Source organism: Colobus angolensis, unplaced genomic scaffold (genome assembly GCF_000951035.1).
Source record: "Colobus angolensis palliatus isolate OR3802 unplaced genomic scaffold, Cang.pa_1.0 Scaffold162, whole genome shotgun sequence".
NCBI lineage: Eukaryota > Metazoa > Chordata > Mammalia > Primates > Cercopithecidae > Colobus > Colobus angolensis.
This window is the reverse complement of record NW_012114733.1, coordinates 2,590,021-2,607,219: the sequence shown is the minus strand read 5'-3', so window position 1 is coordinate 2,607,219 and position 17,199 is coordinate 2,590,021. Positions and strand designations below refer to the sequence as shown.

At 39.0% G+C, this 17,199-nt stretch overlaps 1 protein-coding gene across 1 annotated transcript; it reads right to left on the bottom strand.

Moving 5' to 3' along the window:
* Positions 1–16: 16 nt before the first annotated feature.
* On the bottom strand, positions 17–1,403 carry LOC105508433 (NADH dehydrogenase [ubiquinone] 1 alpha subcomplex subunit 5-like). Its single transcript, XM_011937292.1, has one exon. The coding sequence runs from the start codon at positions 1,397–1,399 to the stop codon at positions 1,094–1,096; it is 306 nt and encodes a 101-aa protein (XP_011792682.1). The 5' UTR covers positions 1,400–1,403; the 3' UTR covers positions 17–1,093.
* Between the last annotated feature and the right edge of the window lie 15,796 nt (positions 1,404–17,199).

The window sequence follows — 17,199 nt, the reverse complement described above, 5'->3', positions numbered from 1 at the left end:
TTTTTTTTGGGAAGAAAAGGCGAACACATAATTTTATTTTTAACCTTAAGCTTGCCAACTTCTTTCCCTGAACAGCATTTGTCTTGTTTTGACGACCACCTACACTTATATTAGAAACGTACTGCAAACTATTTAGTGTTTCCACTTTGAATTTAGTCACATGACTAAGATGTTTTGAATATAAGCCTATCTGTATGCCAGATACAAATTTCAGGAACTCTTAATGTCTCTTCTTTTACAGAAACACTACCTCTATCCTGATGTAATTAGGTTGATTAAGAAAATTAAAGGCCACGGGCCAGAAAACTAACTTCCACAAATGCAACAAAAGGAAAAGTTTCTTCAATAACTTCTACTAAATGGGAAATCTTTCTTTTAAGTACCAAGTCAATTTCTTCAACTGTACAATGTATTCTAATTTGATGGTTTTCAAATATAATACAGTAACAACAAAATATAATAAAATTAAGACTATAAGAAAACAGAGTAAATGGTATAATTCAAAAAATAATGAGTAAAATAAAATGACTTATGGATTTTGTAATCCAACATATAATTATATTTTTTTTATTTTACATACATAAGATCACAGCTAAGGAGGTTAACCATAATTTCAAATTTTATCACTAGTCACTTGTGCCATTTTATCACATTTGAAAATATTCACTCGTATTATTTACTTCAAAGAGTGATCTATAAATTTGTTTAGATTATATTAAGGACCTTTTCTTCTTCAGGATGAGTTAAAAAAATTAAATGACGTATTGAACATACTACTGAAGAAACTTTACTTTTTAATTATGGTCTGTGCATTGAAGATCTGTAGGAATTTTTCTTTAATAATTTCCAAATCTTCCCATGACCTCTCTGTTCATAGAAATATCATCTTTGAAATAATTTGTGTGAATACTTTATAAATCAAACATGGATTCACATGACCGTATTACCATAATCACCAATTTTAACAGTCTCCTAGGTATTTTCTATATCACTTTTCTTGATTATAAAATGTCAGTAATATGAAAACACTCTTAATATAACAGTATATTTAATTACATCAGTTTCCCATCAACACATCGAAGTCACTTAATAATTATATTGGCCATTTCCACTGATCGGCAGGAGGCTTTTCCACTAATGGCTCCCATGGTTTCCAGTCCCTCATTTTTCTTGCCAGAATTAGTTCATGTTCAGCCTGAAGAATCACCTCCTCTAATTGACCACCTTGAAGTTGGTCTTCTAATTTTTTAACATCTGGTTCCGCTTTAACCATAGCCAGCTTCTCATTTGTAATCTGTTCTGTATACTTTCTATATGCTGCATTTTTAGAGATTTCCTCAAGAACGTCAAGCATCCTTGTGTACAATATTCTTAACCTCTTCTTCAGCACACCCGCCATGACAGTGCCTCTATGTGTGTCTTTATAGGTGAAGTGTGTTTCTTATAGGCAACAGATCACTGGGTACTTTTTTTTTAAAATCAATTCAGCCACTCTGTCTTTTCTGTTTCTGTGAAGAATGTCATTGGCATTTTGATAGGTATTGCCTTGAGCCTGTAGATTGCTTTGGGTAGTGTGGGCATTTTAACAATATTAGTTCTTCCAATCCATAAATATGGAATATCCTCCCATTTTTTGGTGTCCTTTTCAATGTCTTTCATCAGAGAGTTTAGTCTATTTATACTCATTGTTATTATTGATAAGTGAGGATTTACTCCTGCCATTTTATTATTTGTTTTCTGGTTATTTTGTGGTCTTCTTTTCCTTCTTTCCTCCCTTTCTGACTTCCATTTAGTGAAGATGGTTTTTTCTGCTGGTATAATTTAATTTCTTGGTTTTTGTGTGTGTATATCCACTGAATGTTTTTCAATTTGAGGTTACCATGAGGCTTGCAAATACGATTCTATAACCCATTATTTTAAGCAAAAAAGTTAAACAACTTAACACTTGTTTGCATAAACAAAGAAGCAAAAATAAAATTAATAAAATCTCTACACTTTAACTTCATCCCCACCTTTAACTTTCTGTTGTTTCTCTTTATGACTTATTGTACTATATTTTGAAAAGTTGTTGTTATTTTTGATTGGTTCATTGTGTAATCTTTCTACTTAAATTAAGAGTAGTGGCCAGGTGCTGTGGCTCACGCCTGTAATCCCACCACTTTGGGAGGCTGAGGCAGGAGAATGGCGTGAACCCAGGAGGCGGAGCTTGCAGTGAGCAGAGATCACGCCACTGTACTCCAGCCTGGGTGACAGAGCAAGACTCAAGACTCTGTCTCAAAAAAAAAAGTAGTTTACACACCACAATTACAGTGTTATATTGTTATATGTGCTATTACCAGTGAGTTTTGTTACTTCACCTAATTTTTTATTGCTCATTAATGTCCTTTTCTTTCAGATGGAAGAACTCCATTAGCACTTAGTGTAGAACAGGTCTAGCGTTGTTGAAATCCCTCAGCTTTTGTTTGTCTGAGAAGCTCTTTCTTTCTCCTTCATGCTTGAAGGATATATTCACTGGATATACTATTCTAAGGTAAACGTTTTTTCCTTCAGCACTTTAAATATGTCATGCCACTCTCTCTTGGCCTGTAAGGTTTCCACTGAAAAGTCTGCCTCAAGATGTATTGAAGCAGCATTTTATGTTATTTGTTTCTTTTCCCTTGCTCCTTTTAGGATCCTTTCTTTATCCTTGAACTTGGGAAGTTTGATATTAAAAGACTTCAGGTAGTCTTCTTTGGGTTATATATGCTTGGTGTTCTATAATCTTCTTGTAACTGGATATTGATATCTCTCTCTAGATTTAGGAAGTTCTCTTATATTATTGCTTTGGATGCATATTCTATCCCTATCTCTTTATCTACCTCCTCTTTAAGGTCAATAACTCTTAGATTTGCCTTTCAAGGCTAGTTTCTAGATCTTGTAGGCATGCTTCATGGTTTTTTATTCTTTATTCGTTTGTCTCCTCTGACTGTGTATTTTCAAATAGCCCTTCTTTAAGCTCACAAATTCTTTCTTCTGCTTGATAAGTTCTGCTATTAAGAGAATCTGATGCATTCTTCATTGCCTATTGAATTTTTCAACTCTAGAATTTTTGTTTGATTTTTTTTTTTTTTGAGATGGAGTTTCACTATGTCGCCCAAGCTAGAGTGCAGTGGCACCATCTTGGCTCACTGCAACCTCTGCCTCCTGGGTTCATGCCATTCTCCTGCCTTAGCCTCCTGAGTAGCTGGGACTCCAGGCAACCACCACCATGCCCAGCTAACTTCTTTTGGTATTTTTAGTAGAGACGGGGTTTCACCATGTTAGCCAGGATGGTCTCGATCTCCTGACCTGGTGATCCACCCACCTCGGCCTCCTAAAGTGCTGGGATTACAGATGTAAGCCACCGTGCCCGACCTTGATTATTTTTAATTATTTCAATCTCTTGGTTTAATTTATTTAATAGAATTCTGAATTCCTTATCTGCATTATTTTGTCTTTCTTTGAGTTTCCTCAAAATAACTATTTTGAATTCTCTGTCTGAAAGCACATATTTTTCCTTTAGGATTGGTCCCTGGTGCCTCATTTAGTTAATATGCTGAGGTTATGTTTTCTTGGATGCTCTTAATGCTTGTCAGTGTTTGTCAGTGTTCGGCCTTGAAGAGTTAGGCATTTACTGTAGTCTTTGTAGTCTGGGCTTATTTGTGCTCATCCTCCTCAGGAATGCTTTCTAGGTATTAGAAGGGACTTCTGTCCCAAGACCAATAACGCTGTGACTCTTGGAGACTTACAGAGGTGCCACCTTGGTAGTCTTGGACAAGATCTGGAAGAACTCTCTGGATTACCAGGCAGAGACTCTTGTTCTTTTCCCTTACTTTCTCCCTGCAAAATGGAGTCATTCTCTGTGTTGAGCTGCCTGGAACTCGGGGTAAGGGGACGTGAGCACCCCTGTGGCCACTACCATTGGGACTATGCTGGTTCATACCCGAAGCCAGTACAGCACTGGGTCTTGCCGAAGGCCCGCGGTAACTAACACCTGGCTATCACCTATGTTCCCTCAAGGCCCTAGGTCTCTATAATCAGCAAGTGACAAAGCCAGTCAGGTTTTGTCCCTCCTTTAAGGGTAGTGTGTTCCCCCAGGCCCCAGGTGGGTCCAGAAATGCTGTCCGTGAGTCAGGGATTGGAGTAAAAAGCCATAGAAATTTACCTGATGTTTTATTCTACTGAATCTAAGCTGACACTCAAACCACAAGGCAAAAGTTTTTCCTGCTCTTCCATCTCCTTTCCACAGGCAGAGAGGAGCCTCTCCCTGTTGCCACCACCACCACCAGCCCGTGAAGGGTTCTGCCAGACCACCACCAATGTTCACTCAAATTCCAAAGGCTCTTCAGTCAACTTGTGGTGGATGCTGTCAGGACTGGGACTCACTCTTCAGGGGAGTGGGCTCCCCTCCAATCCAGGACAGTTTCAGAAATGCTCTCCAAGAGCCCAGACCTGAACTTGAGAAACCCAAGAGTTTGCTTGGTGCTTTACCTTCCGTGACTGAGCTGGTACCTCAGGTGCAAGAAAAAGTCCCCTTTACTTTCCTTCTGCTTTTCTCAAACAGAAGGTATCTTTCACCATAGCCACCATAGCTGGGAGTGTGCTGAGTCACACCTGAAGCCAGCATGTCTCAGAGCCCAAGGCCCACAGTGTACTACCTGGATGTTGCTATTGGTTATATAGGACCCAAGAGTTCTTTAGTCAGTAGGTGATATATCCTGCCAGGACTGAGTCCTTCCCTTCAAGGCAGCAGGTTCTCTTTTGGCTGAGGGTATGTCTAGAAATGTCCTTAAGCTATGGCCTAGAATGGGGGCTTCACAACTCTGCCTGGTGCCCTATTTTACCATGTCTGAGCTGGTCTCCAAGATGCAAGGCAAGGTCCTCTTTACTCTTTGCTCTCCTCTTCTCAAGCAGAAGGAACGGGTCATTTTCATTGCTCTGGGCTGCACTGACTGAGATTGGGGAGGGATGGTGTACATACTCCCTTTGCCACTGCATCTGGTGTCTCATTATGTCGCCTGCCCCAACCCAAGTCCACCGGCTCTAAGCCCAGACCAGTACTAAGTAGAACTTGCCTAAGATTTGCAGTCCTTGTGTCCTAGACCACCTGTCAAGTTTACCTAGAACCTCAGATCACTTTGGCCAGCAGGGAAGCTCGAGTTCCACCTGCTGGGATGAGCAATTCCCCTCTGACTAGATCTGATTTAAATGCTTCTTCTGTGCTAAGGTACTGACTGAGACCAGCATGGCTTTGCTCTCCTCTGTGATAGAGTAGTCCTGAGTTCAATGTAACGTCTCCCAGTGGCTGCATTGTCCCACCTGGAAGTGCACAGACTCTCCATCCTGCACTGCTGCTGCTTGGTGGGTAGAGGAGGAGAGGTAGTGTCAATGATTCAAGACTGTCTCTCCTAGCCTCTTCAGTGCTTCTTTCAGTGATACAAAGTTGAGGCCAGGTACTGTGATTGCTTACCTGATTTTGGTTCTTGTGAAAGGGCTTTGTTGTATGTAGTAGTTAAAATTTTGTAATAGTTAAAATTTGGTGTTACTGCTGGGGGAAATATGGCATATGCTTCTATTAAGCCATCTTGCTCTGCCCTCCTGAGAGGTTTTGTTTTGTTTTGAAGCTGTTAATTTTTTGTGTGAATTAGTCACTCTGATTAACATCAGTTGATCTCAAAAGTCTTGGAGTGATAAAATTGAGTTGTTGTACCACAAGGGGGTCATTCTGTTCGAGGGCAGCTGGTCTGTCTCTTTAATACTTTTCTTCCAAAGTTAACCATGGTAAATAGGTATGACCTACCCCAAGGAAATTTTAGACTCAGTTAGAGAGAGAGAGAGAGAGAGAGAATGAGAATGAATGAATGTGTTCATAATAGTAACCTGAAGAAAAGTCAACCTCACATTAGAAACTGAAGGAACCACTGATATAGTCAGGGCTAAAACAATTGATTCCTTGATTACCAATAGCTATTATCCAAAGCATAGTAAGCACAAAACATATTTATAAGGATGGATATACTTTTGCAATGTTTATGTCTCTGTGTAATTAAAAATCAGAGCTCCTTTGTTGGAAGAGACCGCAAGAGAGCATCTGGTCTAGCTCCAGTCCTGAAGCAGGTAAGGATAGAACTATGTATTTATCCATTTCCATGCTGCTGATGAAGACATACTCGAGTGACTGGGTAGTTTATAAAAGAAAAGAGGTTTAATGGACTCACAGTTCCATATGACTGGGGAGGCCTCACAATCATGACGGAAGTTGAAAGACATGTCTTACATGGCAGCAGACAAGAAAGAATGAGAAACAAGTGAAAGGGATTTCTCCTTATAAAACCATAAGATCTTGTGAGACTTATTCACTACCATGAGGACAGTATGGGGGAAACCATCCCCATGATTCAATTATCTCCCACCAGCTCCCTGCCACAACACGTGGGAATTATGGGAGCTACAATTCAAGATGAGATTTGGGTGGTGTGACAGCCAAACCATATCAAGCTGAAATAATTCTTAGGATTATTTGGTTTAATATCATGGTTTTATCAGTGAGGAAACCAAGATCCTCAGCTGGCATATGACTTGCCCATTTCAGTACAATTAACTAATGGCAAAATTGGCGTTAGAATCTAGTTCTCTGGTCATCTGGTTAAGTATCCTTTCCATTACTGCTACCTTATTGTTGCTACCGTATCATTCACTTTTACTGATAAGCCCAGTGAGTAAATAGACTCACCCAGAGAGCTATATGCTGCCTTATTACTCTCAGTAATGTAATCTGAAAGTCAGCTATAGTGCAGATTCTATACACTGAACAAAAAAGATTAATAAAGACTCATGAGATAAAGAAAATGACCACTTTTATCTTTATCTTTAGTTCAATCTTTCTATTTTGCAGTGATTTCTTTATTTTTTTCCCTCTAATAAGCTGACTTGCTAGTCCTATCTTTTGGACAAGTTGTTTCTGCCATCTCTGTTTTTATAAGTTCTCTCAAATGTTTATTACCCTTTAGTGCAGAATTATTTGTCCCCAGATTCTTTTGGTTATGTATCTAAGTACTTGGGTTATTTTAATGACTTTCCTCTCAGTAAGTCTGTTTGGATTTATATTAGCTGCATCTCTTTCCCAATTAAACTAAGTCACCCGAAGGTTTCTAAGACCATAAGCTCAAACTTATTGATGACTTCAATTCTTAGGAGTCAATCTCCTCTTATTGCATACAGAGCCTTAGCTAGTAACAAGGTCTTATTACAAAGGGAAAGCACAAAATGTTCATTATAATGGATATCATTGTGATAGGTTATTATTATTATCCACTGAGAGAACTGCAAGTGCAAAAGTTTGCTTGGAGTTCTGCCATCACTACTTTGCCTTAGAGAAGCAACTGATTTACTTGGAATCAAAATATCCTGTACATGGAAGTCATGGTGAGTTGTCCCCCAAGAAATTGAAACTAAGAATATGTCTTGAGAGTTCAATAATAAAGTCAACACAATGAATAAGGACAAAGATGTCAGACATCACTTTGAAGCTGTGGGGTGATTTCCATGATGGAGAAAGTATTCTTATTTATAGTGTTAATACCTCTGAATAATGAATGAGTCAAAGCAAAGGGGCTTGTTTAACCATAAGTGTGCAGGGAAGGGAGTGCTCAAAGACAGCAGTGCCTAGGAAGAAGGGCAGGAGTGCCTCAGAGAGTAAATGTCAAGTATAAGAGACAATATCCTGAGACCTTCAATAATCCCCAAATATCGTAGAATTCTGCCAATTTTTCATCTCTAATAGAGATTAAAACTATCAACTTCATAAAGCTGTTGTAAAGTTTAAATGAAATCCTGTATTAAAATGAGAACAAGACCACGTGATCTGAATAATGGGATAATGGGTATAAACCAATTTCCTCATCTGTAAAACAGATTAAAAGTGTCAGCTTCATTAGCTGTTGTAAAGTTTAAATAAGGTCTTGTATTAAAGTATTAAAGTGAGAAACCACATGGTTTGAATAATGGGATACTGAGTGTACGTTCAGTCTTCATGTCAGCACTTTTCCATAAGTCAGTTGCAAACTTATGTTATAGCTTGTGAAATTTAAAGTACACTTTTCATACTTACTTAATATTTATCTTGAAAACAACTCACTTTTTGAAAATAAAATGGAGTTAGATGGAAATAATATTGTTACTATAGGTATGCCTATATCACTTAGATCAATAGAATGTAACTATAAAATTAAATATCATAGAAGTTTCTATCTCCAGTTCACCTGGAGGTCATTTCCACTTTGGTGGAGTGAAAGATTCTAGAACCTTCCTTGCTAGCCAAGGCATGGCATTTGGATCAGTTCAATATTATCTGGAAGCCTGTTAGAAATACAGACCCTCAGCCCACCCTACATGTGCTGAATCAGAAAGTGCATTTTAACAAAACCCTCAGGTAATTTGTAAACTTTGTTCCAAAAATCTCCTTTCCTGCTCCTAGGGCCAACCCCTTTCCACATTAACCCCTTCAAATGTAACCCTCAACTTCTTCCATCCTTTATCCTTGATACATATTTTGCTTTCAATCCTTTTGTTTTATATAAGCTGAAAGATTGTGTTTATAATTTAAACATAGGGGTGATTTAAATCTTAAATTGGGTCACTTATGTACACATGGATTTTTATGTTTTACAAGCATTCTGCATACCACAAGTGGTGCACATATTATGTTTGGAAAAACAGTGCCTTGCTTCTGTGTCTGTGTTCACCATGCCTCCAGTCATTTATAAGTCCTTGGGGTCAGTCATAAATAGTCAAGACCAGAACTATTAAGTCTATAAGTACCAAGGAGTATTTGTCATATTCCCATTGACTGGGCTATTCCTATGCCAGAAAAGGGTTTCTAAAGTTTCTTTTAGTTGATGAACACTTCTTGCATTTACTCCTCTATTATGATTCTTTGCTCCAAATGAGTCCCAACTAGTAATTTGGCGAAAAATAATGTACCAGTCATGCTACCTGCATGGCCAGAATATATAAATTCCTATAACTTAATAAAATTGACATCCAGGTCTACACAGTAATCACTGGGAACTAGTTAATATTCATGTGTGAACTTGGATATATTAAAGATTTGTTGCCAAATGACATTTTTGAGCTTACATTGCAGGTTTTATGGTGGACCATAGTAAATGAACCAGGAAAATTTTATCTGGTAAAAACCTGCTCTAGAAAGATTGGCAGCCAATGTCTTCTGGTGCCACCCTTACCCCAAATGTGCTTTTCTTACAAATATAAACACCAGATTGAGTTGGTTCCAATATATGCCTACTGCAAATAATAAATAATTCATCAGTTCAGTCTCACAAAGAAGTATTAACTTTCTTGAATTTTCAGTGCCTAGCCAACCCTAAAGGTGCTCTGAGGCTTCAACTCACCGTAGGGCTGACTATCTAAAAATCTTATAACAGCTCATCTCAATTTCGGCCCCTTAAAATCATAGGTCTTCATTAATTCCTGACTCCTAAGCAAACTTCCTCTATCAGGTGATAAATTCTGGGGGCTGGCAGATATTAGAAATCTATCTGGGCTGTTCCTGTGATGGACAGATACTAAAGAATGTAAGTTAGGGTGGAAAAAAGACTTTGAGGTCAAGAATCAAACAACCAGAGAACTTGAGAACCAGAAAGGACTCTAGAGATCAGCCAACCTAACCCCTTGGAAAGCTGAGGTACAGAGAGATGAGAATATTGGCTAAGGTCACAGACCTGGTAATTAAGTAGCAGAGGTGGAAGCATAATCGGGCCTGATGAGAGTGCTTTTACTACAGTGCATTCTTCATCACAGAAGTGCTTTGGACTGATTGCTATTAAATAAAGCACGGTGGTTAGAGAAACAAAGCAGGAAAGAGAAGAAGAGGATAAAATTTCTGAACTTGGTTTTCCCTGAAAAAATCTTCAGAGATTGCCCTCACTTTGATAGATAATATATTCCTCCAGCAATACTCACAGCCTTGCTTTTCCTTTCTCAGCTGCATGTGGTTAAGCTGAAGGCTTTCAGACTTTTCTATCATAATCGTGGAACTATTTTCTAATTACTGTTCAGCATTTGTTTTCCATTTATCAGATAGTTTCACCATGCATTGTCTGCTTGACACTTGCTGATTTCTTTATCAGCATTTAACCTTATTGCCACCTACCTTTTACCATGTCTGACTGCACCATTGCAGTGTTTCTTATGGTTCTATTGACAGTCCTCAGGTGTTTATGTTTCTCACCCCATGACACCCCTGTCTCAGTCCCTGGTAGGGTGTTACTAGGGGCTCGGAAGAGAGAAGAGCACATAAATGAGAAAAAAAAATCACTGTAGGTTTTACAGGAAAATTAGAAATTTCTCTAAGATTTTTGTGTTGTATAGGAATAAAGAGTTCATTCCTTCTGCTCATTTTTTTTTATCATGATCTAAAATTTTTTAACATCTAGAACTCACCTTTGCAAGGCTTAGATGTATAGATGTTAAAAACCAAAACCCAGTTTCTACTGGGCACAGACTATTCTAAATTCATTTCCATTTAAGGGATTAAAAAGGCAAAAAGAAAACATTAAGTGCTCTAGAGGAATTTAAATCTTCCTTCTTCTCAGAGGATTTAATGCTCAGAGTTCTATTTCTAAATGTTATAGTCTTCAGTGTAATTCAGGAAATCCAGGACCTATTATGTTTAGCTTTTCCAACCTCAAATGACTCCCATTAGGACTCTGTGGTCTGAAAGAAGTAGATGAAGCCAACCCTCAGAATGGGTTCTATTCTACAAAAACTCTTAATTTATACTTCATCAACTGAAAATAGATGATTTAATTGTTTTTTTTTTTTTTTAATGACAGACACATTTTTGGGTTTAGGGAAGAAAGATGTAATCACTGTTATCTCCCATAAAGACTCACCAAAACCCCAGTGGTTAATGTTGCCCAATATATTAACGGAAGAGCCACATCTGGAATATTGGGCTCCATGTCATTCTGATCACGGGTCCTCAAGAGAGATCTAATGGCACTGGAAATAGTTTAGAGAAATGACAAGGAAAAATGACTAAGAAGAAGAAAAACCACAGAAAAGAGGGCAGAATAAAAAGAAAATAAAACAAATTAATATACTTGCCTCAAAAGATGGGTAAGTGTGGTTATGTCTAAAACATTATGATGTGTATAGAGCACAAATACAGATTTGAAAAAATGTCTGCTTGGCATAAGGCTGCATGTTGAGTGCTGTGGGGAAAATAGAGATGAGTAAGACAAGATTCATATCACAGGGTTATTTGAATGTTAGCATTTTATGTTTAGAAATATAACTTAAATATCAGTGATACTAGTAGAACACGGCACATGTCTAAGAGATATGAAGATAAAACATTAGAGTATTTCAGAGGAAGACCAGTGTCCATTGGAAGGACCATGGAAGGCATAATGGCTAAAGTTATATCTCTAAGGGTGGGTACAACTGGACAAGCACATATTAGAGACAAGGACATACGGTATAGTGGAGCTACAGAAAACCAAAGATACAGCATCAGTATATGAGTTGAGATAAAGTTTTCTGGTATAACAGATAAATCCCCAAATCTCAGTGATTTAACAGAATAGGAGTTTAATTCTTGTTCCCATAAAGTCCGAAACAAACATTTTTGTTTAGTTCTGACTGTCTGACAAGTGGTGATTGAAGGACCATCTTTTGGCTTCCTTATCTTTAATACCTCCAAGGCCACTGTGCTCACCTACATTAAGCTGGTAAAAGGAGAAAGAGTACGGAAAAAAACAGTTTAGGAAATGTCTGTGGACCAGGCCTGGAAGGTGTACAAATCACTTCTGCTTATATTCTGTTAACCAAAACTTAAGCACATGTCCACACCCAAGTGCAAGAGATGCTGGAAAATGTAGTCTAGTGGGAAGAGAAATGTGTGTACCCAGGAAGAAGAGAAAATGGGCTTGATGAATGAATATCCAGTCTGTCTCTCTGACACGTAGGGAGGTCTATATGGAGAAGTAATTCAATTTAATTGAAATAGAGGATGGGAGATGAGGACTTATTTGAGATACAACTAAAGAAGTGGGTTGAGAACAATTTTATTTTTGATTGATTGATTAATTCATTTATTTAACAAAGTTTATTTAGCCCCTACTACATGCCAGATACTATCCTAGGTGTTGAGGATTCAATACAGAATATGTTTAGTGGAAAAGACAGTTATGAGAGCAAATATTGTAGGCACTATAATAGAGGTATGTGCCAAATGCCATAAAACACAAAGGAGAGGCAGTAACTCTGATGGAAGAGTGCAGGACTGGCACTGAATCAGAATGACAGTCTTTATATGAGGAGGGTAGATACTAGGGATATGGAGGAAACGCCCCATGTGGAGGAAACGTCATAGGCAAACACACAGGTACATGGAAAGACATCATGAAGCCAAAAGGTATAGGGAATATGAAAATTTTCACAGGATCCTACTTTATTAGAAACTGGGCCAAACCTACAAGCCTAAAAATGTAAATTCAGGACAAAAAGTAAACAACAACAACAGGAAATGCTACATTTCACAGTGAATCATAAACCCACAAAATATTTTTTGTTCTTTACTGTTTTACTAATAGTACAAGCTAGTGACAGTTACACTTACCACAGGGTTAAAGAGATCAAGGTTGAAAAATTCACAATATGTCATTCAGAAAAGTAGGAAGGTTTTAGGGGTATATTTCTGGTTGTTTGCAATTAGTGTTTTGCTCAGAATATATTGTTTGAGATTGCTGTCAAAGACGTGGGCTTTGAAGTCAGATAGATTTGGGTTTTAATCATAAATCCAGCCCTTGTTAGTTGTATAACCTTGGGCATTTTTTCTCTTAGTTTTGCTTGCCTGTAAAATTGGGACATGGATATTATACATTCCAGTTTATCAATTAGTCTTTGTTGACCATAGTTTAGGGGATTAAAGATAACTTAATAGCTCATGGTTCTAAGCGCTGACAATTTGGAGTTGAGTTCAGTGAGACAGTTTTTCTGCTGGCTTCACTTGAACTCATGGATGTGACTGCATGCAGCTAAGGGTTAACTGGGGACTAGTTGATCTACAATGGCCATATGTCTTGTGATTTGTGCTGGCTGTTTGTTGGTACTGGTTGTTAAGGTGATGGGGATGAATATACCACATGTCTCCAATGGTCTAGTTTGGGCTTATTCATATAGCACCAATCTCAAGATTGCCAGAAGCATCAACATAGGACATCCCCCAGTGGTCGAGTTTGTTACAAACCGTTGCCTATATCATGTTATTGTTCTACTAGCCAACACAAGGCACATTGTCCCATTGGCCAAGTCCAGAGTCAGTGTGAGAGTTGACTACCTAAGGGTGTAGACACAGACAAAACCAAATTGGGACTGCAACAATCTACCACATCCAATCATAGAGTTGTGTAGATCAAATAACATAATGTACATAATATGATATGCTTATCAAATTTACTTCCATGAAGTAAACATTCAATAAAACCGAAATGATGAAGATGATGCATGTATTACTGTGAATGTGGCATATCTAATTTTCATTTATATTTGAAGTCAGTATCTCATTGGGGATAGGAGATCTGGAGGCTATTCTAGCTTTGTGGTTATATAATCTTTAGTAGGAAACTGGGGCCAGGGAGACTACAGGTTGTTTAGCCACAGCAATGAACAAGTGGAAGACACTTTTTTCTAACTGACTGTCTTCGTTCATACAATTCTGGAAGCTGGATAGTCGAAGATCAATGTGCCAGCAGATTCAGTGACTGATGAGGGCTCATTGTATATATGGTACCTTTTTGCTGTGTCCACACATGGCAGAAAAGGCAAACGTGCACCTTCTGGTCTCTTTCATAATGGCACTAATCCCATTCATGAGGGATTTCCCCTCATGACCTAATCGCTTCTGAAGGTCCCTGACTCTGAATATTATTGCATTAGAAATTAGGATTCAACATATAAATTTTGGGGAAACACAAACATTCAGACCATAGCACTGCTGCTCCACTAAAACTCTTCTAACCACCAATCCTGTCTTCCTATCACATCCCACCCTTCTATCCTGTCGGTTAATGTCCTTCCATTATCCAACCTATCACAGCCACCTTTCTCTACCTACCGTTACGATCACCGCACACATGACTTACCATAGCACTGTTTAGACCATGTCAGATTTCCTAGGTACTTTTTCTTTCTGAATCTGTAACTAGATTTGTTAAAATGCTTATAGATGCATGTAATTAAATAACCAACTGACATAGATTAAACTCTGAGGAATTATTACCTAATTTAACAGCTCTGGGAGAAGTAGTCCCTGGGTTGATTGACTAATGCAGAGGTTCAATAAATGATGTCAGGACTCAGAGATGGCTTATCTGAGATTTTCTTTAGTTTCACTCACTGTAATCGAAGATGGCAGCTGCATTTCCAAGCACCCTGCTCTCACAACATCTAAGGGCAAGAGAGAAAAGGGATTTCCTACTTTCCTCTGCTGGCCTTCATTCACTTTTATTTATTTATCAGGGAAGTACACTTCTCTCAGAATCTCCTGATACATTTCTCATTGACTAGAATGTAGTCACATGATAACCTCCAAACCAATCAGAGCCAAAAGAGAATAAGATTACCTTTATCATAGTTTAGTAGATTTATCATGATTTATTTCCTAGAATTAGGAAGGTGCCTATATTTCCTGGGTATATTGATGTTGCAGAATACATTGTTAAAGGATAATTATTTTTTAAAGGTTTAATCATGACTGTTACGCAGATATAAAATGAATGTGTGTAAAAGATTTTGTTTAATTCATTAATTAAAGAGGGAACCATAAAAAAAGTCAGAACCAGTTCCAAAAACAAACATCCAGAGAATATGGAAGTAGTCCAAGATGGCCAAATAAGAACAGCTCCAGTCTGCAGTTCCCAGTGTGATCGACACAGAAGACGGATGATTTCTGCATTTCCAAATGAGGTACCTGATTCATCTCTTTGGGACTGGTTGGACAGTGGGTGCAGCCCACAGAGGGTGAGCTGAAGCAGGGCAGGGCGTCTCCTCATCCAGGAAGTGCGAGGGGTCGAGGGATTTCCCTTTCTTAGCCAACAGAAGCCACCACAGACTACCTGGAAAAACGGGACACTCTGCCCAAATACCACACTTTTCACAAGGTCTTAGCAACCGGCAGACAAGGAGATTCTCTACTGTGCTTGGCTCAGGGGTCCCATGCCCACGGAGCCTTGCTCACTGCTAGCACTGCAGTCTGAGATCAAACTGCGAGGCAGCAGCCTGGCTGGGGGAAGGGTGTCCTCCATGGCTGAGGCTTGAATAGGTAAACAAAGCAGCTGGGAAGCTCAAACTGGGCGGAGCCCACTGCAGTTCAACAAGGCCTACTGCCTCTAGACTCCACCACTGTGGGCAGGGCAATGTGAAAAAAAGGCAGCAGACAACTTCTGCAGATTCAACCGTCCCTGTCTGACAGCTCTGAAAAGAGCAGTGGCTCTCCCAGCACAGCGTTTGAGCTCTGAGAATGGACAGACTGCCTTCTCAAATGGGTCCCTGACCCCAGTGTAGCCTAACTGGGAGATACCTCCCAGTAGGGGCAAATAGACACCTCATATAGGTGGTTCCCCCTCTGGGATGAAGCTTCCAGAGGAAGGATCAGGCAGCAATATTTGCTGTTCTGCAGCCTCTGCTGGTGATACCCAGGCAAACAGGGTCTGGAGCGGACCTCCAGAAAACTCCAACATACCTGCAGCTGAGGGACCTGACTGTTAGAAGGAAAACTAACAAACAGAAAGGAATAGCATCAATATCAACAAAAAGATCATCTACACCAAAATCCCATCTGTAGGTCACCAACATCAAAGACCAAAAGTAGATAAAACCACAAAGATGGGGAGAAACCAGAGCAGAAAAGCTGAAAATTCTAAAAATCAGAGTGTCTCTTCTCCTCCAAAGGATCACAACTCCTCACCAGCAATGGAACAAAGCTGGATGGAGAATGACTGATGCATTGACAGAAGTAAGCTTCAGAAGGTTGGTAATAATAAACTTCTCCAAGCTAAAGGAGTATGTTCTAGACCACTGCAAGGAAGCTAAAAACCTGAAAAAAGGTTAGACAAATGACTAACTAGAATAAAAAGTGTAGAGAAGACCTTAAATGACCCGATGGAGTTGAAAACCGTGGCACGAGAACTTCGTGATGCATGCACAAGCTTCAATAGCTGATTCGATCAAGTGGAAGAAAGGGTATCAGTGACTGAAGATCAAATTAGTGAAATAAAGAAAGAAGACAAGGTTAGAGAAAAAAGTAAAAAGAAATGAACAAAGCCTCCAAGAAATATGGGACTATGTGAAAAGACTAAATCTATGTTTGATTGGTGTACCTGAAAGTGATGGAGAGAATGGAACCAAGTTGGGAAACACTCTTCAGGATATTATCCAGGAGAACTTCCCCAACCTAGTAGGGCAGGCCAACATTCAAATTCAGGAAATACAGAGAACACCACAAAGATACTCCTCCAGAAGAGCAACTCCCAGACACATAATTGCCAGATTCACCAAAGTTGAAATGAAGGAAAAAATCTTAAGGGCAGCCAGAGAGAAAGGTCGGGCTACCCACAAAGGGAAGCCCATCATACTAACAGTGGATCTCTCGGCAGAAACCCTACAGGCCCGAAGAGAGTGGGGGCCAATATTCAACATTCTTAAAGAAAAGAATTTTCAACCCAGAATTTCATATCCAGGCAAACTAAGCTTCATAAGTGAAGGAGAAACAAAATCCTTTACAGACGAGCAAATGCTGAGATATTTTGTCACCACCAGGCCAGCCTTACAAGAGCTCCTGAAGGAAGCAGTAAACATGGAAAGGAAAAACCAGTACCAGCCACTGCAAAAACATGCCAAATTGTAAAGACCATCGATGCAAGGAATAAACTGCATCAATTAACAAGCAAAATAGCCAGCAAATATCATAATGACAGGATCAAGTTCACATGTAACAATATTAACCTTAAATGTAAATGGGCTAAATGGTCCAGTTAAAAGACACAGACTGTCCACTTGGATAAAGAGTCAAGACCTATCAGTTTGCTGTATTCAGGAGACCCATCCCACATGCAGAGATACACATAGGCTCAAAATAAAGGGATGGAGGAAGAT

Bases quoted from the DNA above. Each gene is read 5' to 3' on its own strand.
- LOC105508433 (XM_011937292.1), bottom strand. From the start codon at position 1,399: ATGGCGGGTGTGCTGAAGAAGAGGTTAAGAATATTGTACACAAGGATG.